At 33.0% G+C, this 22,978-nt stretch overlaps 2 protein-coding genes across 8 annotated transcripts; both read left to right on the top strand.

Moving 5' to 3' along the window:
• Positions 1 to 2,001: 2,001 nt before the first annotated feature.
• Positions 2,002 to 4,663, top strand: APX (cytosolic ascorbate peroxidase). Its single transcript, NM_001281059.1, is given in 10 exon segments — positions 2,002 to 2,048; positions 2,373 to 2,503; positions 2,608 to 2,782; positions 3,022 to 3,087; positions 3,429 to 3,477; positions 3,606 to 3,688; positions 3,830 to 3,909; positions 4,046 to 4,148; positions 4,271 to 4,329; positions 4,433 to 4,663. Coding segments are annotated over 9 exon segments (762 nt in total). The 5' UTR covers positions 2,002 to 2,048; positions 2,373 to 2,384; the 3' UTR covers positions 4,461 to 4,663.
• Positions 4,664 to 9,189: 4,526 nt separating this feature from the next.
• LOC100244826 (probable LRR receptor-like serine/threonine-protein kinase At1g67720) lies at positions 9,190 to 22,601 on the top strand. 7 transcript variants are annotated; one of them, XM_010655157.3, is made up of 16 exons: positions 9,321 to 9,482; positions 9,596 to 9,709; positions 11,345 to 11,879; positions 12,151 to 12,656; positions 12,870 to 13,002; positions 13,180 to 13,251; positions 13,371 to 13,439; positions 13,519 to 13,590; positions 13,831 to 13,899; positions 15,317 to 15,471; positions 15,560 to 15,801; positions 17,669 to 17,795; positions 17,866 to 17,934; positions 18,024 to 18,210; positions 20,797 to 20,932; positions 22,067 to 22,601. In XM_010655157.3, the coding sequence occupies exons 2-16, from the start codon at positions 9,634 to 9,636 to the stop codon at positions 22,394 to 22,396; spliced, it is 2,778 nt and encodes a 925-aa protein (XP_010653459.1). In that variant the 5' UTR covers positions 9,321 to 9,482; positions 9,596 to 9,633; the 3' UTR covers positions 22,397 to 22,601. The 7 variants fall into 7 exon arrangements, with proteins under 7 accessions (XP_059595079.1, XP_019077212.1, XP_010653459.1 ...); XM_059739097.1 differs by lacking the exon at positions 22,067 to 22,601 and adding an exon at positions 20,194 to 20,278 and having other exon boundaries at positions 20,797 to 20,911; XM_010655158.3 differs by having other exon boundaries at positions 9,324 to 9,482; positions 11,348 to 11,879.
• The last annotated feature ends 377 nt before the right edge of the window (positions 22,602 to 22,978 follow it).

Below are 22,978 nucleotides of genomic sequence, written 5' to 3'. Positions count from 1 at the left end.
AAGACATTAGATATAAAAATTATTTTTATAACATGTTTAAAAATATTAAAAACAATTTTAAAATAATTTAGATTTTCAAACAAACTTTTATTCTACAAAATATAAGATATTTTAAAAACTATTTTTTATAATTATTTTCGAAAACAATTACTAAATAAGTCCTAAAGATTTCTTACATAAGTGTGGTGTGTTTTTATATATGACTTTGAACAAAAACGGAAAAGGAGATCAAAACTTTTCCAAATCATATTCAATTATTATTTAGAAATAAGGGTAATTTTATTTTTGATTAAACACATCTAATCCTCGTTAGTTTGAAATATTTTTAAATACTTTTTTATTTTGAGTTAAAGGGAGATGAATGAAAATAATAAATAAGAAGAATAAAAAAGGTATTTGCTATAATTTCAAACAAATCAAGACTAAATATATTTAATTAAAATCTTAAGAAAAGCCCATGAAATTAACCTTTAAACTTCATGCACTTACATTACATATTTAAATTGAAATTCTCTATTTTAAAAATAAATTTCAATTGATATTATAAAATATAAAAAAAAAAAAGTCATAAATTTGAAAATAATATTACAAATATCAAATTTTAATTAAAACTTTTTAAAATTATTGTGGTTTTTTTTATGTCACAGTCTCCCATGATCTTTTCCCCTAGAAAAAATTGATAGATTCACAGAATGATAAATTGAAACAAAACAAAATATTAAAGATCCTTCCAACCAATTTGTAGCCACATCACTTCCACATTCACAATATTGGATGAAGAGAGAATTTTATCTTTCCTCAAACTACCACAGACTTTAGGATGGTGCCAGTATCCCACATCCAACCCAAATTCAATTGGAATTAATTTTTTATCGAAACCCAATTTAAATTATAAATTAAACTACTAAACATACTCATTCCGTGACTAGCAGGAAACCTGTTTCCAGAACTCACTTCTCTGAAAAATGGACCGGACAAGTCGATCCAACCGGTCCAACCACCGAGCAATGGCTTTTTCGGTCTGAACGGTTTAACGTCCTCTTATTCTTATGGCAAAATGGGCCAGATTTCCCTCACGGCCCAACATTTAATGCCCCCTTATTTTGCAAAATGGGTCAGTGCTCATGCATTGAGCCTAATGGGCCCAATAGCCCTTTGCTTCCCTTATTTCTACTATGGCAAAATGGGCTTTGACTTCCCCCTCATGGCCCAACATTTAGTTGCTCCCTTATGTTTTGCAAAATGGGACATTGCGCATGCACTGTACCTAATAGCCCAAATCCAAGTGGTCTCTGATGGATGAAAGAGGCTTAGAAAGCCCTTTACATCTCCTTTCATTTCCGATGTGGGATGAATGCAGATTTGAATATACATGAGGGGGGCTTGAACCACAGTACGACAGGTTTAGGAAAAAATAGCTTCACCACTCTACTGCTCTTTTATTTGTGTTAAAAATTATAAAAATTATATATATATATATATATATAAAATGATATAATACGAGCTTTCTTCCATTTTCAACATAATTTCATATTTGAATATTGTTGTTTTGTTTAATAAAATTTAAAACATTAACATATTTATATAAAAAGGAATAAATAGTATTATAAATATTACTAAATTTAATTATATATTTTTAATTTTAATAAAATATAAATTATATATTTATGGTATGTTTGATTGTGGTGTTCAGTTTAATGACCGACTGTTTCGAGCACATGGCTCACTAGAGTCACTACAATCAAAGTGTATGCGATGTCCCAATAGAAACCTGCCACGCCATCACAATCACCTCAATAACACTGCCATCACATACCTTCTACACGTTTCAACATGCAATTGGCCTGTCCCATCTTTCCTTTCCCACTAGTCAAACATCACTCACCCCTCATCCCACCGTCAGGCAAGATCGAGTAACTTCAAAAAATCCAACGGTCGAGAACCAACACCAGAAGCTTCCGTGTATGGAATATATGGTCTGTGTTCAGGTTCGGAAACCTTAGGTGGTGATCGCGTTCTACTCTACGTTCCGCTTCTTCTGAGCCAAGGTTTCAACTCTAAATTTGTGTTTATTTTGATATCGATAAGTTATCTATTATGCAGTTTTTTTTTTTCCTGCTATTATAAGTGCTTGATTTCTTTATTTTCTCGTTGGTTACTGTGAAAACTGTGAAGAAAGAAATGTATCTAGTTCTGGTAGGTTTAGTTTGAGTTGGGTTATTGACTTTTTGTTCTATCGGTTCCGGAAAACGTTCAATCCGAAAGTTGTTTTCTTCTCTTTTACTGTGTTTTCTCATCAACCAAATGCATCCCGATTGCTTGTTTTGTTGTTTTGGTGTGATCTTTGGTGTCGTTGGGTTGAACTTTTTTAGAAAATCGTCGTCATGGGAAAGGCTTACCCTATTGTGAGCGAGGAGTACCAGAAAGCAGTCGAGAAATGTAAGAGAAAGCTCAGAGGGTTCATCGCTGAGAAGAAATGTGCTCCACTGATGCTTCGACTAGCGTAATATCTCTCCCCAAATATATGCTTGTGAACTAGTTGTTTTCGTGATTGTTTGTCGAGTGAGAAGGTGAGCATTGATCGTGTGTGGTTTGTTTTATATACAGATGGCACTCCGCTGGGACTTACGATGTGAAGACAAAAACAGGAGGTCCGTTTGGGACAATGAAGCACCCAGAGGAGCTTGCTCACGAAGCTAACAATGGTCTTGATATTGCTGTCAGGCTATTGGAACCGATCAAGGAGCAATTTCCGATCCTCTCTTATGGAGACTTCTACCAGGTATATTTGAATCATTGGTCTATAATCGCAGTGGAAGAAGTTGTTGTTTTTCCTTTTGAGTTCTCTTAGATTCTGTTTGGTTGTGATTTTGAAGTATAGTTCATTAAAGAGCAAAAACTGATGCAATTTTTTATTCTAAAATTCAGATAGTTACTTGGGAAAAATCTGAAAATGGTGGATCATTTGTTATTACTTTTTGCTTATTAATTCTTGATTTTGGTTCTGTTTATCAATTGAAGTTGGCTGGAGTTGTTGCCGTTGAAGTTACTGGAGGGCCTGAGATCCCTTTTCACCCTGGGAGACAGGTTAGAGAACCTTCTTCATTATCATTTGGTTTGGTATATCTGATCTTACCAAAAAAGAAAAATTAAATATTCATGTTTTGTTAGTAGTTGATATGTCAAATTTAGTAGGATTAAGGAAGTGTGGGCAAGGTTGGATCTTGGGATGAAAGTATCTGAACTTACTGCCTTTCTGTAGAAATATCACTTGAATGTGCCAGACATATAGTTATTCTATCTGTTCGCTTGAAGCTCCTTATAATTTCTAATTCTTCCATTCTAAGTCATTAATTTGTTAGTAGGCATTTATTTTCCATGTTAGCGACTAGTTTAGGCACTAAAGAGCAGGTGTTTGTCAATCTCAGGACAAATCTGAACCACCCCCAGAAGGTCGCTTGCCTAATGCAACTAAAGGTTAGTGTGCTTTTTTATGTACTAAGAAGTAAAAGAAACAAAACTTGGGAATTTAAAATAGTGGAATGAGATGGTGATAGCTAGTTAAGTATTTGATGCTCTGTTTTAATATTCTGCTTACTCTTCAGGTTCAGACCATCTAAGGGATGTATTTGGCCACATGGGTCTCAGTGACAAGGATATTGTTGCACTATCTGGTGGTCATACTCTGGTATGCTAAGACGGATGAAGTTCCTCCCATGTTCCTTTCACAATTTTGAGTGCTTTTGTGGGACTGGCATTTGGTGCTTTTGCAGAGACTTGGCAACTTGTTTTCTAATATGAATGATATTCCGTGGGAATTGCTTTACAGGGGAGGTGCCATAAGGAGCGCTCTGGATTTGAAGGACCCTGGACTACTAATCCACTCATCTTTGATAACTCCTACTTTAAGTGAGTCATCTGGATAACACCAAAGAAAATTGGTTAAAAATTGCAAGGACTGGTATAAGTAGAGCTTTCTTTGGACACACCGCTCTAATTCAAATTCTAACGGTCCTTTCAATTTTATTCCGTTTTTGTTTATCAGGGAGCTGCTTAGCGGGGAAAAGGAAGGTCTTATCCAACTGCCATCAGACAAGGCTCTCCTAGAGGATCCAGTCTTCCGCCCACTGGTTGAGAAATATGCTATGGTGCGTATTTTGTTCTGATTTATGACTGCTCAGAATTATTTACCAAATTTTACTACTGTATTTTTGTAGCAATATGTTCAAGAAGTTTCTTTGGGTTTGATCATGGTGATTTCTATCTTTAGGATGAGGATGCCTTCTTTGCTGACTATGCTGAAGCCCATTTGAAGCTCTCAGAAGTTGGGTAAGTAAAGGGCTTCCGTTTCATTCTTATGACTTTATATCTTTGCCTCGAGTCATCCTTAGTTTACAAGTTCGGAAATTTACTTAATGCATCCAATTTTTAGATTTGCTGATGCTGAGGAACAAGGATGAGCTTGTTGGTCATTGGAGTCTGGCATCTAGAGAGTGGAGACATGTCTGTATGTTGTGATTATGTCTATTTCCTACATGAACTTGCTCAAAAGGAAGTTCTCGGTGATTTGGGTTTTTGTGGTAATCTTCTGTGTTTGGGTTGATGTGATAACCATGTTATGGCTACCGTGTTCATGTATTTTGTGGGTCATTTCCTGGCAAAACAATTGTCTTATTGCTTTAAAACTAGGCTACTAGCTAGCATGCGCAATTTCCTAGAAGTGTCCTGCGGGAACAAGTGGGACCTTGATCATCAATCATGTCTTCAACCCAAAGACCAAATTGGATTGTGAAAAAAAAAAAGCCAGGATGGGACTAGTAGACCTTTTTGGCAATGAAAGAAAAGTTAGAGCTTGTTTGGGCAAAGACAGTTTTTTGTTTTTAAATTTTGAAAATTGTTTTTAGAAATTTATAACATTGTTTCATCATTGTTCTTTGTTTTCGGTTTTTAAAAACAAAAGTGAAAGAGATAATAGTTTTTTAAAAACAAATAAAAGTTATTTTCATGGGTTTTTAAAAATAAAATGAAACATAGAGAAATTTTAAAAAATAAAAAACATAAATAAATAAAATTGAATATGATAACATTTTTTTCTATCTAAACAATTTCAAGTATGATATTTTTTTAAATTATGTTTTTTTTATCTTCTTTAAATTTTTTCACTAAGTAAATGCATTTCAAATTAAACTATGTTTGATATATAAAATTTATTGATTTTTAAAAATAATGTAAAACTAAAAAATAGGTTTTAGTAGTATTAAAAGGTCATAAAACTTAGTAAGAAAATTATAAATTAAAATTTATTTTAAATGACTTAGTTAGTTTTTTCCATTTTTTTTTTTGAGAAAAGTGGGTTTTAACTCACTGATAATAAAATATATGAAAAAAGAGTTTCAAATTTTTTAAATCAATAGCATTTTTATTTATTTAAAAATAATTTGAAATATATGTATTTTTTAATTAATAATATAATTATTCTTTAAAATATTCTTTTATTTGTCATATAATTGAAACAACAATATGTTACATTTTTATTTGAATTCTCTATCTCTTGAATTAAAGATGAAGCAAAAATATAGTCCAAAACAATCAAAGTCCTTGAAATTAACCTTAATTTGCCATAATGAAAAAAAAATTCCTAAAAAGATGGTACAAAAAATTATAAACCTTATTCTCATCAAACTCAAACTCATCCATAATTCGTTAGAGTTTCACTTACTTCTATTGTCAATATTCTTCAAACTACCTCATTTTTGTTATGAAATATTTGTTTAAAAAAAAAAAAAGTTTCAACTTTTCTTATGTTTGTTTCTAGAAAAAAATAATCTCAAATAATAAAATAATAATAATAAATATCTAAAATGAAAATAAATAATTAAGTGAAGGAGTTTAGTTGCCAATTGACATGATAAAATAAATAAAAAGAACATTTTAAGAACTAATTGGATGATTTATTAAAAAATGCATATATTTCAAATTATTTTTAAATAAATGAATATAATATCGATTTTAAAAAATGTGAGGTTATTTTTGCTATATATTTCTATATTAGTGAATCAAAATATACTTTTTCTAAATTTTTTTATTAAGTAAATAAATTTCAAATTGACTCATTAATGAGTCTATAATTTTTAAAACTCAAAAATAGTAATCTAAGTAATATTAGAAATTTATTGACGAAAATTGATCTATAACAACCCTATTATTTATCTTTTACATAAAATCATTATTATTTTTATTTTTTTACTAGGTAAATAAATTCCAAATTAAGAAAGACTTGACATGTTGGATTTATTAATAAGTTTAATAAATTTTAAAATAAATTAAAACTCAAATAGTGATTCTATTAATATATAAAAAAATATTAACAAAAATTGATTTAAAACAATTTTATTGTTTTTATTTTATATAGAATTATTATTTTTCAATTTTTTTTTTCATTAAGGCAAATACACTCCGAAATAAGTAAGACTTAATAATGAGTTTAGCAATTTTTAAAGATAACTAAAAAAATCAAATAATAATTCAATTAATACAAAAAATTTGTGAATAAAAATTGGTTTAGAATAACTTTATTATTTATCTTCTATATGGAATCATTATTTAGCCGATTTTTTTCATTAGGTAAATACAACTTTAAATTAAACAAAACTTAATGTGTTGTATTTATTAATGAATCTAGTAAATTTTAAAAATAATTTAAAACTCAAATAATAAATCTATTGATACAAAAAATTTATGGATAAAAATTGGTTCATGATGATTCAATTATTTATTTTTGGCATATAATTATATATTTATAAATTTTCTTAATTTAAAAATGAATTTTAAATCAAACAGCATTTTGTATTAAATTTATTAATTGATTTAAAAAAATTTTAAAAATAATTTAGAACTCAAAAAATGAATCTAATCACAATTTTTTTTTAAAAGTACGAAGGAAACCTGGTCAAATGTACCCTTATGTTTTTTGAAACCAATTTAAAAGAAAATCCTCAATTACTTTTACAAATAACATTTTATTTGAGAATTCATACATGAAAAATAAAAATTTTAATTTATTCTTCATAAAAATATTAGTATAATTTAAAAGCTTTAAAAGAATTCTTATTTTTTTTTATTATAAAAAAATAAATTTTCAGATTATTATATTTTTTTATCAAAAATTTATTAACCATGTTCTCTAAATTAGAAGAATAATCATCGACCCGTAAATTCAAAATTTCCCCTTTTCTTAGTAGCCAAACGGTGGTTCTATTCTCCTATTGATATTCACAATTAAATTAATGGTATGATTGAGCTCAAATGGTTGTACCTTCCACAGCCTTACACATTAAGAAAAGTTTCATATACGCTAAAAAAAAAAAGGGAAATAAACAAAAGGAAAGCATCCACTAAAAATTGAAGGTAGCTGCCTTTAACGTTTGATTCCATCAGAGAAAAGCAAAAGTATGGGGATAAAGAGGAGACGAAATGAGTCATCTTTTTGTAAAGTTTTAGACAAAGCTAGTCACCACACTTTGATAAAGGACTGCCTTAAAAAAATATCCAACCGAATTTGTTTTTACTTTGAAGTCATAACGAGTGACTTCCAGACAAGGAGGCCCGATGGGCTTGGTTTTCAGAACAATTCTACATGATCTTTCGACTGTCCTTGTCTTTGTTAGTGGACTGCAATTAAATGAAAAGAAAGCAATAAGGGGCTCTTCGAGCCGCCGGAGAAGACTCTTCAACGATAATTACATCGAGAATGGTCGATATGTGTTAAATCCATGCAGGCAATGATTATTGATGTCATGACATGGGAGATGTGTGTTGGTGCGATGACTTGACCCAACGAGTCATGATAGGCTGTGTACATTTCTAAAGCAATGGTGTCAGCTTAGAATAGCTGGCCACGTTCAATGGTGGGTCTCCGTCTCCCTCCTCAACCTCTCGTCTATCTCCACCTGGACCCATTTTCTGCAACCCTTTTCATGGCATATCCTTCTTAACTTATTATGTTTCCGGAACACCCCATCGAAGTCTTTGCTTCCGAGGGCCAAACAGTATAACAATCAAAACTAATACGCCAAACATCCCGTTATTTGTAATCACCAATTCTCACAGTGCATTCTCCCCTTTTTTTGTCCATCTGTCCTAATGCCATACCATTCTCGACCATGCTCCAAATATTTGAACTGGATCTCCCTATATATCATGACATAATTGTTATGTCATAGTGTAATGATAACATAGATAATTTTTTTTTTTTAACACTTACCAACTGCTGCTTCTGGGTCATTTTTTGTTTGCCAGCCAACAAGGGGTTCCCACTTCCTACCACATGAAAGTTCCTCTCAACTGCTCCACTATTAATTTTATATTCCTTTTCAATGTGGTACTAATCATGACCATGAGCATCCCCGCAAAGTAAATCTTATTGTTTGGAAAACCTAGAACGCCAGCCAGGATATTTTATTTTATTTTTTCAAATTATTATTGAATTTTATGTTAGAAAATTATATTTTAATTTTTATTAATTAATAAAGATAATTAACACAATTTAAAAAAAATTAATTTGGTAAAAATATTATTTGCCACATCACATGAGTCTTTCTATTTTTTAAAACTTGAATAAATTATGATGAGTTTGTTAAATATCTTTAAAAGTCAAATTTGACCTCAAAACGCTATTTTCTAGTATTTTAAAACTTTCTAAATGAATTTTTTAGAAAAGTAGTTAATAAAATAATCTTATAAGATAATTATAGACGATTTGTACCATAATTTTTATAATTTATTTAAGTATCTGATTAAATAATGGTAAAATAAAAAGATCTTTTCAATATTTACAATTTTGTAATTTTAGTATTCAACTATCCATTTGTCATTTATCTCCATGTCAGCATTTCTTTTACCATTTTTTAATTGTCATAATCTTTTAATAAAAGCACTTGCTAATTTTGTATTCATCCAAGCTTTCAAAGAATCAAAGGTTACTTACTCCCTTCTTCACCATGATTTGACACAGTGCGCACATGTCACATCTATGAATTTTAGCATTTTGCAACGGTAGAAGCCTCGGAGGGGGTTGAATCGATCCCTCTCTGGTAGGTGAGCGTGTCGTACGGTATCGGTTCAAGCGCTTCAAGAGCTTTCCCAGTTCCAACAAGAGGATAACTTTTAGGGTGGGACCAGAGACGGGCGAATCTGGACCGTTGTTAGACCATGTGCCATCAGCATGGTCCACAGCAAGAGCCGGAGGAGTGGGGTCCACGTGCCATCCAGCCACTTTCCCAAACACAAAAGGCAAGCTGTGACGGTGACCCAAGCACTCCTCCTCGCCAAGGTCACTGCAGTGGTAGTAGAATCCACAACGGAGACTCCTTCTCAACTCGCACCAGTCCCCACAAGTTTAAAGGGGGCGATAAAAAGAATTCTCATCTCACGTCCTCTCTCAAGCACAATCCTTTCTCTCCCTAGAGTCCAGCGTGAATGATGTGAATAACCTTCAGTTTTATCTAATCTTGTCCTTTTGTTTTCTCTTTTGATTCATCTTTTTCTTTCTCCACGATTCACTTTCTCTGTTCTTCCCTTTTCAACTATTTTGCAGCCTCTCTTCTTCGTATTTTCATCAAAAACTGAAAAAGAATGGAAACGAGGCTTCTCCTACTCTTCCTCTCTGTCACTGTTCTTCTCATGGATGCCGCCAATGCTCAGATGCCAGGTTTCTTTCTATCCTTCTATGTATATAGATTTCTATGTTCTATCCTCTTTAAGGCTTATCAAATTTGTTAAATTTCGAGTCTTTGATCGCAAAATGTTCGCCGTTATTATTGTTTATATCTCTAGTTGTTGCTTGTGTTACTTAACGGAGAAGAATTTTATTGATATGTGAATGAAAAGCTGAATAAAGAAGGGGATCGTTTTTGTGAATTTGTTTCATAATTTATTTAATCCCGCATAGTTGTTTTACTCATTAATAGTTCCACTGCCCAATCATATTTTAAACTTTTTGTATTTAAATTTGTCATCTGGCGTTTTTCTGAAATCCGGAATAAAAGGTTGCAGAATGCAACTTGTGATTAATGTATACTAGTACTGCATGTTTGTGTTATGCTCAAGCCATAAGGCACTTTGTATAATGGTGTTAGGTATTGACTTCATTTTTGCTGTTAATTAATATTATTCTCTTGGAATCTTGATTGTAAAATTATGAATAGAATAATTTCCTGGAAACGACAGTAATCAACTTACCTTAGAATTAGTAATCTATTCTAAGTAACATAGAGAGACTTCAGAGAGGGAAACTATTTTTTCGGTTGCCCTGGAAAAGCAATCCCGGATGTTGGACATATTGATTGTGTTGGCATAGATGTTATTTCATCCTCAGTTCTGTGTAATAATCTTTTGAGAGTTCCATTGAATTATTTTACCAAACAATAGACATGTGACAAGTTGCTAGAGAAGTGTTTGAGATTTTGAATGTAAGTTTTTAGACTTTGTGAATATACAACAGTCTTGGGATTTCAATCTATTGACCCTAATGTTCATAATTTTGATAAAAAATTTAAATTGTGGAATTTGGTTCAAATTTGATTCAGACCAAAAATGAACTAGCATTTTGAGCGCTATGCGGATGGAGTTACCTCAGCTGGGTTAGGAATCAGTTTTGCAGTAAACTATTTTGATGATTGTATCCCCCAGACATCATTCATTGGATGGTCCAAGGGTGTCAATCCTGTGAAAAATTACAACTTTATAAACAAGTGGAATTAATTTTTCTAATGGTTGGTGAAGTAATAAACAATTAATACAAGTAAATATTGCATGGCAAGTGGTTCACTAAGAAGGGAAGACAAAAACACGCAAGCATGTCTGTTCATCTGACCCAGATTGATCATGGAAATTAAATTTGCACTATAAAACTTCAGATCTGTTGAACTGCTTTTCATTTCAATATTGTATCATGTGGGAGAATAATAAAAGATGATATTAGATTAGCCTATCAGTTGGATTATGGTAGGGTAACCTTTCATCATTTTTCCCATCAGAATTTTACTGTAGGTATTTTGTCATTTTCTTATTTTCAAATTTGATCGACAAAGCAGTTCTTTTCCTAAAAGTTGCATGCTTTTATTGGTTTTTAGGGGTCTTGCTAGTGTGGTTTTGTCTCCTTTCTCTTTTTGGCCTTTTTTTTCACCATTTGTATACCTCCTGTGTAGTAGGGGTAGGCCCCCTCATTTAATTGGTGCTTATTGATGAAATCTCCATATTCCTATAAACAAAATAATAATAATAATAATAAGAACAAAAGGAAAAAAAAAAAAAAAAAGACTGACAAATATGATCATGTAAAAAGCAGGTTTTGTAAGTTTCGACTGTGGTGGTAGTGAAAATTTCACAGATGACCTTGGTCTTTGGTGGACTTCTGATGATCAATTGATGTATGGAGAAATAGCAACTATATCTGTTGCAAATGAGACACGAAAGCAATATACCACACTGAGGCATTTCCCTGCTGACAACAGGAAGTATTGCTACACACTTGATGTTATAAGCAGGACTAGGTACCTTGTAAGAGCGACTTTCTTGTATGGTAATTTTGACAACAACAAGGTTTATCCAAAGTTTGATATTTCCCTTGGGGCTACTCCTTGGTCTACAATTGTCATTTCGGATGCTAACACAATAGAGTCCAGTGAGTTGATATTCCTGGCTTCAGATCCTACTATTAGTGTGTGTTTATCCAATGCTACAACTGGGCAGCCATTTATCTCTACCCTTGAGCTCCGACAATTCAATGGTTCAATTTACTATACAGAATATGAAGAAGATTTCTTTCTTAGCGTGTCTGCAAGAGTAAATTTTGGTGCAGATAGTGAAGCTCCAGTCAGGTATGTGTTGGATTAGCTTAGCTAGTTAGAAGTGCTTTTGTGCCCTCTATTTATGTGTTCAATCATTTTAAACTTGTTTTGGGTAATGCGCCATCAAATCCTATGGCATCAAAAAGATATTTGCATTATTTAATTATTCTGCTACCTGGAGTAGTCTTCCATCACAATAATTTAAAAAGAAAGGAAGGAAAGCTTTGGTTGGCATGCATCTATAATTCATGTCACTCCAACGTTTAATGTCCATAAGAAAACTTTACTTGTGTTATTTCAGGTATCCAGATGACCCATTTGATAGAATATGGGAGTCTGACTCCTTGAAGAAAGCAAATTACTTGGTTGATGTTGCTCCTGGCACTGAGAAAGTTTCCACCCAGATGCCAATTGATGTCAATAAAGATAGCAGACCACCGGAAAAAGTGATGCAGACAGCTGTTGTTGGGAGAAATGGTACATTAAGTTACCGATTGAATCTAGATGGGTTTCCAGGTTTTGGATGGGCATTCACCTACCTTGCAGAAATTGAAGATTTGGGCCCAGAAGAAACAAGGAAATTCAGGCTAATACTCCCAAACATGCCTGATCTCAGCAAACCTGCTGTTAATATCCAAGAAAATGCTCAAGGAAAGTATCGTCTGTATGAGCCAGGATACCCCAATATATCTCTCCCCTTTGTATTATCTTTCAAGTTTGGAAAAACATCTGATTCTTCTCAGGGGCCACTTTTGAATGCTATGGAGATAAATAAATATCTGGAGAAACGTGATGGTTGTCTAGATGGTAAGCATAGTTATGATTCTTTGTATGCATGTCAGTCTTTATGAGCAATGTTCTTTATGTAGAAATCATGGTTTTCTATTTAGCGTATTATTCCTTCTACCCTAGTACAATGTTTGCTTCTCAACTATATCCTCCTAAAAATGACATTCTATAATTTATACCTTTGAAGCTCTAATGGACATATACCTGATGCTATGTTTACATGAGCTGCAGGATCTGCTATTGCTAGTATAGTTTTACAGTACTCATCAGAAGATTGGGCAAAAGAAGGTGGTGATCCATGCTTGCCAGTTCCATGGTCATGGGTAGCATGCAACTCTGATCCACAACCAAGGATAGTTTCAATGTAGAGGTTTTCTCTCTTTTTTTTTATTCTACTTAAACATTTTGATATCTATAAAGTTCATGTCCCTTTTAGGTTAGGTCTCATGCACATAGATTTTCCATTTTTCTTCTAAGACATAGCAACATATGTGTCTAGAAAGAAATGCTACTGATCTAATTGAACCCTGGTGCTTGGCAGTCATTTATCTGGAAAGAATTTGACAGGGAATATTCCCACAGATTTGACAAAGCTGAGTGGCTTAGTAGAGCTGTAAGTTTATAGATTCCATTTTTATTTTGCTGGGTGGTGGTAAAGGTTTTTTCCTTGCTTATTGTTGAATCAGTTGATGTTCCTCCTATAATCAGCATTGAGTTATCTTGTGATTGCAGATGGCTTGATGGCAATGCACTGGCTGGTCCAATACCTGATTTTACTGGATTGATAAACTTGAAGACCATGTAAACCTGGATGATTTATTCTAAATCATGGTAATTTATTAAATATTTTTAAGCTAATAAATGTTCTTCTCTATTATAGCCATCTTGAGAACAATCAGCTGTCTGGTGAGCTGCCATCCTCTTTGGTGGACCTTCAGAGTCTAAAGGAACTGTAAGTTTCTGAACTTGGATATCAGTTGTGAACACGCTTAATAGTTTAAAGGTCTTTGGAGTACATCTCTTCTGATTCTGGAAGCATCTATTTTTCTTTAAATGGTTCTTCCAAATGTTGACTCCAAAATCATGTTTGTGGACATTTACCATGTTGCATCTCCAAAATCATGTTTATGTACATTTACCATGTTGCTTCTGAGTAAAGATCTGATCTACTCAATGAATATGATGGTTGCAGGTATGTGCAAAATAATATGTTGTCTGGGAAAGTGCCATCAGGTCTTCTCAATGAGAACTTGGATTTCAAGTGGGTATCATTTTCTTTACATGTAGAAAATTAAAATTCGTAAAATGTAACGTTGTGTGTTGAAAATTGGTGGAAATCACTGATTAGCTTAGATTTTTAAATATTAATCTCATATAGGCATATTTTAAAATTGTTTTAGTTTATGTACCCCAACGATTTGTCTTATTTTTATTTTCCGTAAACAATGCATTTCAATCTATAGTACTTTGGTGTCTGATATGCATATGAGGTTCTTGAGATGGAGATTTCAAAAAAATTGTTTGACAGACATGTCTGGTGTGAATGACACAGCACAAAAAAATAAAAATAAAAAATAAAAAAAGAGAGAGAAGAAAAGAAAAGAAAAGAAAAATGGAGCCTTGCTTTGCAGTGGTTATAGTTGGTTTTCTAACCCCTATTTCCATTACAGAGCTTTAGACGATTGTAATCCCTGGATTTATGCCATTTATAGTGGGTCACATAACTTGTAATGATGGTATGATGAATATACCATGAAAATTTGGTGAAAAAGAAGAATGATTTTTGAATAATACTTTCATGTTTCAATTTCATAATGTTATTTATGTACATTTATGTATATATTTTTTGCCTGAGTCGCTGGTTAACTTGTTCTTCAGTGATATTGACTTGGTTCACCCACCTTGTTTGGTGTGCAATAAACAGACCTGTACCTATGTATGCTACTGCATCCCTTTTTGTAGGACAATCCTTAAAATAGCAGCCTATGAGCAAATAATGCTAGGGCTTTTGGTTTTTGGTTCATAAAGGGGATGGTGGAATTAGAATTTATTAATGGATTAAGGGTTAAATTAGCCATGGTTTAAGTTGTTTTCCAGGTTGAATTTAAAAGGAAAGACCTACTGGAATTTCTGGACAGCAAGGGAAATTTGGGATTGTGTTTTTTTCACAACTGTTGGGATTTTATTTTCAAATTAAAGAATGGTTGAATAACAATTTGCATAATAACAAAGGATTAAAATAAAGAAGTAAGAGGAGAAAGAGAAGAACAAGAAAAGATGGCTAAATGCTGGAGTCAACTACAAGGAGAAAATTAAGTCAGCAAGATCCAAATTAAACCAAATATGAATAGATTTTAAAACTGTGATCAAGAACCTAATTTAAGGGTTAGGCATTGGAACCAGCCATTACCTTTCTCTTGTAAGTCTTCAAAGAATATTTTCAATGTTGTTCCCCATCATACACAGTGACTGCACACAACAATCTCGACTTTGATTTAACATACTGGTACTTTGATTTTACTTGTCATTTTCAGGTAAATTGTATACAAAGATTAATCAAAACTTTGCTCATGCTGTAGTTTTTGCCCCAGTTCTCCATCTCATTTCTCATTTTTACATGTATTTATTAGTTCAGGACATCAATATTTTCATTGGTGCTTCCTACTTTTTCTTGACAGCTACTCAGGAAATGATAATCTTCATAAAGGGAGCACAGGAGGTAGACACATTGGTATTATCATTGGATCCTCAGTTGGGGCTGTTGTTCTGCTTATAGCTACTATTGCATCTTGCTTATTTATGCACAAAGGAAAGAAAAGATACTATGAACAGGGTATGCGTGAGCAATCTTGAAGTTTGCTTATTCTCTTCTATTGAAATGTCAGTGTCTGTAACAGGGTTTTTCTATGAATTTGTATCAGACCAGCTTGGACATGGACTACCTGCTCAAAGGATAGTTTCTTCCTTGAATGATGCTGCCACAGAAGCTGCAAATTGCTTTAGTTTATCTGAAATTGAAGATGCTACAAGGAAATTTGAGAAGAAAATTGGTTCTGGGGGTTTTGGAGTGGTATATTATGGAAAAATGAAAGATGGAAAAGAAATTGCAGTCAAAGTACTAATCAATAACTCCTATCAGGGGAATAGAGAATTTTCAAATGAGGTAGCTTTCCCATCGATCCCTTTTCTATTTCTTTCTTTTTTTTTTGTCTTTTTTCATCCTTTCTATTTTGGATGCTCAACTATCCTTGTTTCTTTGCTCTATGTTTGTTTTTCCACAATTCCTCAGTATAACCATTGATGGTTCCCATGATTCTATTTCATGAAATGATGGACACTCTTTAGAAACAGCTATTGAATTGGAAGGAAACAAGGCATATTCTTTGATATGGTAATGTCAGCCTAATTGATGAGGACAGTGATCTTGCAAACAGCATTGTATGCATAGACCCAGAAATTCATTCATATGCTTATAAGTATTGGAATTTATTTTCATGTGCAAGACTTGTTTTTTATTCTATTTGTCATTTATTTTGTTGAACAGAGAAAATAATCATAAGAGAGGCTTTCCTTACCATGCAGCACGAACTCACCAGATAAAACAGCCTGGTCTCATGAAAAATAGAAGCCACTTAAAATTCTTTTGATGTCCATCTGAGATGTCTACTTTAATAGATGCCTTTAACCTTCAACTTTATGAAGGAATAGAAGATGGAACTATTGTCTCTTCTACAGACCGATTTATAGCTACAACAATTTTCATTCTAAGCACTCAGGGTCAAGTGCTTTTCCCTCTCTCACTTAGGTTGGTTTGACCTCTAGAAGTCATGAGTTTGGTTGGGTTGAATTTTACCTGAACTTACTCTATATTGTCCTAGGTTGCACCCTTTTATATTTATACCAAGCTTTCTTTGCTTGTTAATGACACCCCTTCTAACTTTTTTCAGAACTCTAGGGGTTTGAGGTAAGGGGATCCCCCTTCTCCCTATTTATTTATAGTAACAATGGAGGCTCTAAGGGTTGCGTTTGGTTAGGAAAATGTTTTCTAGTTTTCATTTTCTAAGAACAGTTTCTATTTTCTATTTGTTCTTTTTTTGAAAACGTGTTTGATTAAGAAATGTGAAAACTGTTTTTAGAAAATAAAATCTAGTTTGGTTTTGATGATACTTACCTTAGTGTTCTACAACTTGATTGTAACTTGGTATGTAGGTCAAAGTTGAGAGTTTTTTCACAACGGTTGGAGAGTGCTTCATTATTGAGGCAAAGATTTTAGTTTTGAAGGGTTTGGCACAAGATAAGACTCTCTGTCTTTTTTACTTATGAGTGGAAGGGAATTATGCTATTTTGATGGTTTGAGTGTCTAAATTAGAGAGATGGCCTTGAAGGTATGATGGGCGGCTTTAGCAAAGTTCTAAATGTTGCTGGCAACATGGGTTGTGTTCTTTCTCTTGGTCTCTTTAGTTAATCCAGTTTCTGATCATTTAGTAACACAAGGAGACAGGTGTTAGGCTTCTTTTGTAGGGAATTTTTTTACCCCTTTGAGGAGTGTAGAATTACTCTAATTGTACAAATTCATGTTATATTATAGCTTTCCTCTTGTTCTTATTCAAAAAAGTTCACTCCCTTTCTTCTTTTCTGAATAGCTTTTGTACATTTTGGAAGGATTTCTCATCTTTCATTTATACTTCAAAATTTATATTAAATAATTAGTTTGTTTCAGATTAAAAGGAAAAAAAGAACGAAAATAGTGGAACTGGTCTAAACTGGTTACCAGACTAGAGCAGTTAGACCTTGTTATTATGAAAGTTCCTATGGAAATACAGGTTGGATATTTAAAGCTTATGTCATCTCTCTTGCTGTGAGAAACCATGTTGATCTAGCACGGAAGCAAGAAAGTTGAAACCCTTTGCTTTCCTATTCAATAAAACTTGTTTCACTTGTCTTAATGCTTCAGCTTACCATACGGAGTTTCCTTTGTTAACCATTTGAAGCTTGTTCTTGTCTATTGATCCATACTACCATCAACCTAGGTGACCCTTCTTTCAAGAATCCATCACAGAAACCTGGTACAGTTTCTTGGGTATTGCCAAGAAGAAGGCAGAAGTATGCTTGTTTATGAGTTTATGCATAATGGAACTCTGAAGGAACATCTTTATGGTGAGTAAATTGTCTCTTTGAATAGAGGGAATATAAGTTTGCAGCTCACTTGCCCACAAAATTTTGGTAGGCCCCTTGACACGTGAGCGAGCTATCAGTTGGATCAAGCGCCTTGAGATTGCTGAAGATGCGGCTAAAGGTGTGTAAGCTAGGGTTGAAAATTCTCCTTTTTCTGACAAGTTTATGTTTTCAGAGGAATTAATTTGCTTATTATCTCCTTGTTTTCAGGAATTGAGTACCTTCATACAGGATGTGTTCCATCCATCATTCATCGGGATTTGAAAAGTAGCAATATTCTTCTTGACAAATACATGAAAGCAAAGGTTTCAGATTTTGGTCTTTCAAAGCTAGCAGTAGATGGATCATCCCATGTATCGAGTGTGGTTCGTGGCACTGTGGGGTATCTGGATCCTGAGTAAGGCCTTTTCTCATGTATCTTCTACATTTCTGTTTTATTTTTTTATTTTTTACTTTTTATTTTATTTTTTGAGATCAAGTTAAAACACCATATTTGAAAAGGAGTTGAATATGCTGCTGCTATATTTTTTGTCTGAAGCATTCAGTGCTCTTCATGTGCTTGGCTATGGTACATCTTGTTGATAAAAAGTGTCTTCAGATTTGTGTAAGCTGACTTTGAAAAGTCATAAAGTTCAATTATACAATTCAGTATGAAATGTGAAACTGATTTGGATATGTTCAGGAATGTTTAGAAGAAAAGGGTTCATTTTCCTGTTCCTAAGGAAAACTTGTGTCATGAAAATCTGCTAGCCTTCAAATGTGAATCTGTGCTTACTACATACACATGGGGATAATTTAAATTTTGGACCCCATTGTTCTTAGTAAGTTTAAGTGAGTTCCTTTATATACTTATTATCATTGTCTCTCCCTTCAATCCAGACATTGTCTTGGTTTCTGACATCCATTTAACCAATTTGTTGGAGTAAGGATACAGGTCTCACTGCTAAAATTCTAGTTAATGCCTGAGCATCTAATATGAACAAGTTCAAGACGTGAAAACTGTTTAATTTTCTTTGAATGTGAAAATATAGAATATTTAAGCTGTGTTTGCCAAAGACAATTGGTGATGAAATTTTGATGATGGGGGACTATATAGGCCTGTTCTACAAGTTGCTTGTGCAGGTGTATATAATGTTTTACTGGAGATGCGACACCAAAAGATGAGAGTTTGTTAGAAGTGAATGACAACCCTTCTTTATCTTATAAACACACAATTAATAATTTGGGCATTTCCTCACTGCTAAGTTTTGGTTGTAAGGAAGACATAAGAAAAGAAATGAAAACTTGAAAAGTTATGGAAGTTTGGGTCTGGAGTTGCTGATGTAAGATTCCAAGTTTACTTTTCCTGTGGTGTCTGCATAATCAAGTAGTGAGAAGGGCTTTATTTTTGTGGATGTGGTTTCTGTGTAGAAATCCATGTTTCAACTGGCTCCTTTATGAAAAAAGCTGATCTCTAGCCCTTCCTTTAGCAGTTTTCTTTTTCTGGAGAACACATTTACTTAGCCCCATAGGCTAGGCACCCTTTACAAAGTTAGAACCCTGAACTATCTTTTGGCAGCTATGTGAGAACTAGGCTGGTCTCAGATTAGCAGTTTAAAAGATGGATCATTTGGCAATCTTTTCATAAATACCTACAAGTTTGTGTCTCATGGAAATTAAATATTCTATTATGTTTTACAATTTTGATTGGTCCTTGGTCTGTAGAACAAAAGCGGTTGAATAGCATCAAAGATGAGTTTTGTATGGGCTAGTGGAGAGGCTTTTATATTTCTTTTTAGTCCATACTGGTTGGCTAAGTCTCCTTGTATTATGGTAGAGTTTGGCCATGTTTGATCAGTTTTTGTAACTTTGGGGAGGACTCCTTATCCTTCTCAAGTACTTTTATTCACTCTATATATATGTTTTACAATTGCATCTAAAAAGGTCCATTGTGTATTTGGTTATTTCTAAATTTAAACTATTTTTGTTTTCTGGAAACTTCTGAAATAAAACCATTTTAGGATTTAATAGAATGAATTTAGTACAATTTGTACCAATAGTAACTCTAGCTGAGGAAGATGTTAATATGATTAACTGACACTATGAGAGAGAATAGAACAGGACTGAGTGCATTTTTAAGAAGGTAGAAGTGATGTCAATTTTTAAGAAAAGTGAGTGAAGGTTGTCTACCATCAATTTGGACTATTTTATTCAAGTTGAAGATACCTAAGAATTTAAATTAAGGGTATGCTTCTCTGGAGTTGAGTGGCAAAATAATTTAAATGTAGCCAGTCCCAAGTGGTTGGGATTGATGTTCTGTTCAGTTGAATTAGGTTGTTCTTGCTTCAGTTTCTTATTATTTTATTTTGTATGTTTTAATATATTTCTCTAATGGCTCCAGGTGGATCTTTTTCTTTCAATGGACAAACTCGAACTAGGCTTGTCCAGTTCCAACATCAAAATACATCCTTAGCAACGTTTTGCTGGTTGTAACCATTTTTCCACCTTGTTTTTGTTTTCTCCATGAAATGATTTTTATGGAAACTAGAAACAAGTGAAGCTAAGTTAATTCAAATATTTGCCATGTGGAATCAAACCGTCAGTGTTCGACATTACTGCCTTCACCTTTTCAGAATTATCCTACATAGAATAGTTGTTATAAGCCTTTTTTGATGGCTTCTTAAATGTTAAAAGTAGAACAGTAGAATTCTTAAACTTGGGCCACACACGGTCTAGCATGATTTTTGAAAAGTAGGAAAATCTTTACTTTTATTCGACTGCAATAAGGGAAGGTTCTAAAAAATGTCAATTATCTTTATGTTTGATTAAAATGTTTTTAAACTAGAATTCCTAATCATAAAATTAACCCTAGAGCAAAAGTAATTACTTCTGCTTCCAAACAGGACCATCGAATGGGGTGCATTTAAGATGCCTGATTTCAAGTTCCCTTGTTTTCACTTTGTTACATTAACACACCTTATTTCTAATCTCTAATAATATGCAGGTATTATATTTCCCAGCAATTAACGGACAAGAGTGATGTTTATAGTTTTGGCGTCATCCTTCTTGAGCTGATATCTGGTCAAGAAGCAATATCTAATGAAAGCTTTGGTGTTAACTGCCGTAACATAGTCCAATGGGTAAGTATGGTTTAAAACTTAAAACAAAAAAAATGCTGGAATATTGGAACTGTTGGCTAAGTAGGTCCTCTAAACTCTATTAATCGTATTGCTCTTAAGTTATATCTGCTGAAGGTTAGTTAGCATCAATTTCACAATGTCAGGTCCCCTCAAAATCCTGTGGTTGTGCTGTTGGTTAAGTTGTCAAAATATTGTTTTCAATATGTTCAATTTTCTTTACACTTTGTTTGGATATCAAAAGGTACTAGGAAAAGGAAAGGGAAAAAAAAAAAGGATCTCAAAATTTTTTATGTGGTTTATCATGGAAATATGAAGAAAAAGGAAATATAATTGAAATTATAAAGGCTCTATTTGGGAAATGTTTTTTAAAATAGTTTTGAAAAATAATTTTTTAGAACAATTTTTGAAAACCGTTCTTTGATTTTTTGTAGAATAAAATTTTGTTTTGGAACATAAAATATTGTTAACGTATTTTTTTATCTTTTTTAATATGCTTTAAAAATTACTTTCATACGTAGTACTTCATTTTTTTTTTTTTATCATTCTTTGTATTTGTATAATTATTTTTTAAAATAATTTTCAAAAACCAACTAAAAACAACTAAAAGATATTATATGAAAATACCTTGTTTTATGTTTTTAAACAAAAAATTGTTTTATAGTTGTCAGACATGTTTTCCTTTTTTTTATTTTTTATTCTAGAGAATAAAAAATTGTTTTTGAAAAAAATTACAAAATAGGCCTTAAATGTTCATATGTTTCTAATTTCTTTCTTTTTATGCATGAAAGAAGAATAAAATTATGAATTAATTGAAGAAAAATTCAGTAACTATAAGTTTAAACTTGATTTTATTTTTCTTCACTTCAATTTCCAGTTTCTGGAGCCTTAAAATTGTCTTTGTTGTTTCTGTTTTGTACTTTTTTTTCTCCAACAGAAGGGTTTGGTGTTGGAGAAGATCATAGAAATTAGCTTTACCAACAGCACCAAAAAACAGTGGTCGTGGATAGAAATAGAACCTTTGGGGTGGGGGAAGGACTATTTAGATGATGATTTGATGGGGTTGAGAGAAATTTCATTTAACTTGTCCACACATCAAATTGCTTTCACTGATCTTCTCTCATGGTTATATCGCAGGCAAAGTTACACATTGAAAGTGGGGATATCCAAGGTATCATTGATCCTTCATTACGTGATGAATATGACATCCAATCAATGTGGAAGATAGCTGAGAAAGCTTTGATGTGTGTCCAACCCCATGGGAGTATGAGGCCACCAATCTCAGAAGTGATAAAAGAAATCCAAGAGGCAATCTCAATTGAGAGGGGAGCAGAAGCAGCAAGAGAAGGCAACTCAGATGCATCAAGGAATTCTATTCATTCTTCCATCAACATGGGCATTGATGTGGGTCCAACTGAGAATTACTTGTCATTTGATGAGTCTATTGCAAGGCCAACTCCGCGATAGTTTTTGTTTTTGCTACATGGTATGACTTATGAGAGCTCCCAACTTCGTCTTAGTATTATTTTTTACATGGTTGGGGGACTCCACATTATGGTGCCAATTGTAGATTATAGAACCCGACAAGACGGTAACCACAAATATTCATAGTTATGAACCCGTAAGCTATTTGCACATGGCATGGCATGGCATATTGGTTTAGCGTGTTTTATTCTTTTTGTCGTTCGGTTAATGAAGCTTTATTTTTGAGAAGAAAAATGAGGGGTAATGATCACTGATTGCTATACTGTAGGCATTTTAGATTCGGTAATTAATCCGATTTGAATATAAATCCAAGCAGATGATCTCTGTTCTTCATAGTCACCTGCATTTAATTGCAACTCTTTTACCGTAATCACTGATAATTTTAAATTATTTGTTTGGCCAATTTAGTTAAGCCACGTCACACATTTAATCTTTCTCTCATCTATGTCACCATTTCTTTCTTTAAATTTTATCCCAATTTTCACTGCTTACCACCACCTCACCCCCATTTTTCCACGTGTCATTTTTTTATAAATTCCAAGTTTGGCCACTAAGCATGATAAT

This window comes from Vitis vinifera, chromosome 8 (genome assembly GCF_030704535.1).
Source record: "Vitis vinifera cultivar Pinot Noir 40024 chromosome 8, ASM3070453v1".
Lineage (NCBI taxonomy): Eukaryota > Viridiplantae > Streptophyta > Magnoliopsida > Vitales > Vitaceae > Vitis > Vitis vinifera.
This window is presented reverse-complemented; position numbering and strand designations above follow the sequence as displayed.

What these genes read in the sequence shown, in the direction of transcription:
- LOC100244826 (XM_019221667.2), top strand. Translation starts at nt 9,634, where the DNA reads ATGGAAACGAGGCTTCTCCTACTCTTCCTCTCTGTCACTGTTCTTCTC. An exon ending in ACGTGATGGTTGTCTAGATG is followed by an intron (nt 12,657 to 12,869) that starts GTAAGCATAGTT and finishes CATGAGCTGCAG; the next exon opens with GATCTGCTATTGCTAGTATA. An exon ending in CAACCAAGGATAGTTTCAAT is followed by an intron (nt 13,003 to 13,179) that starts GTAGAGGTTTTC and finishes GGTGCTTGGCAG; the next exon opens with TCATTTATCTGGAAAGAATT.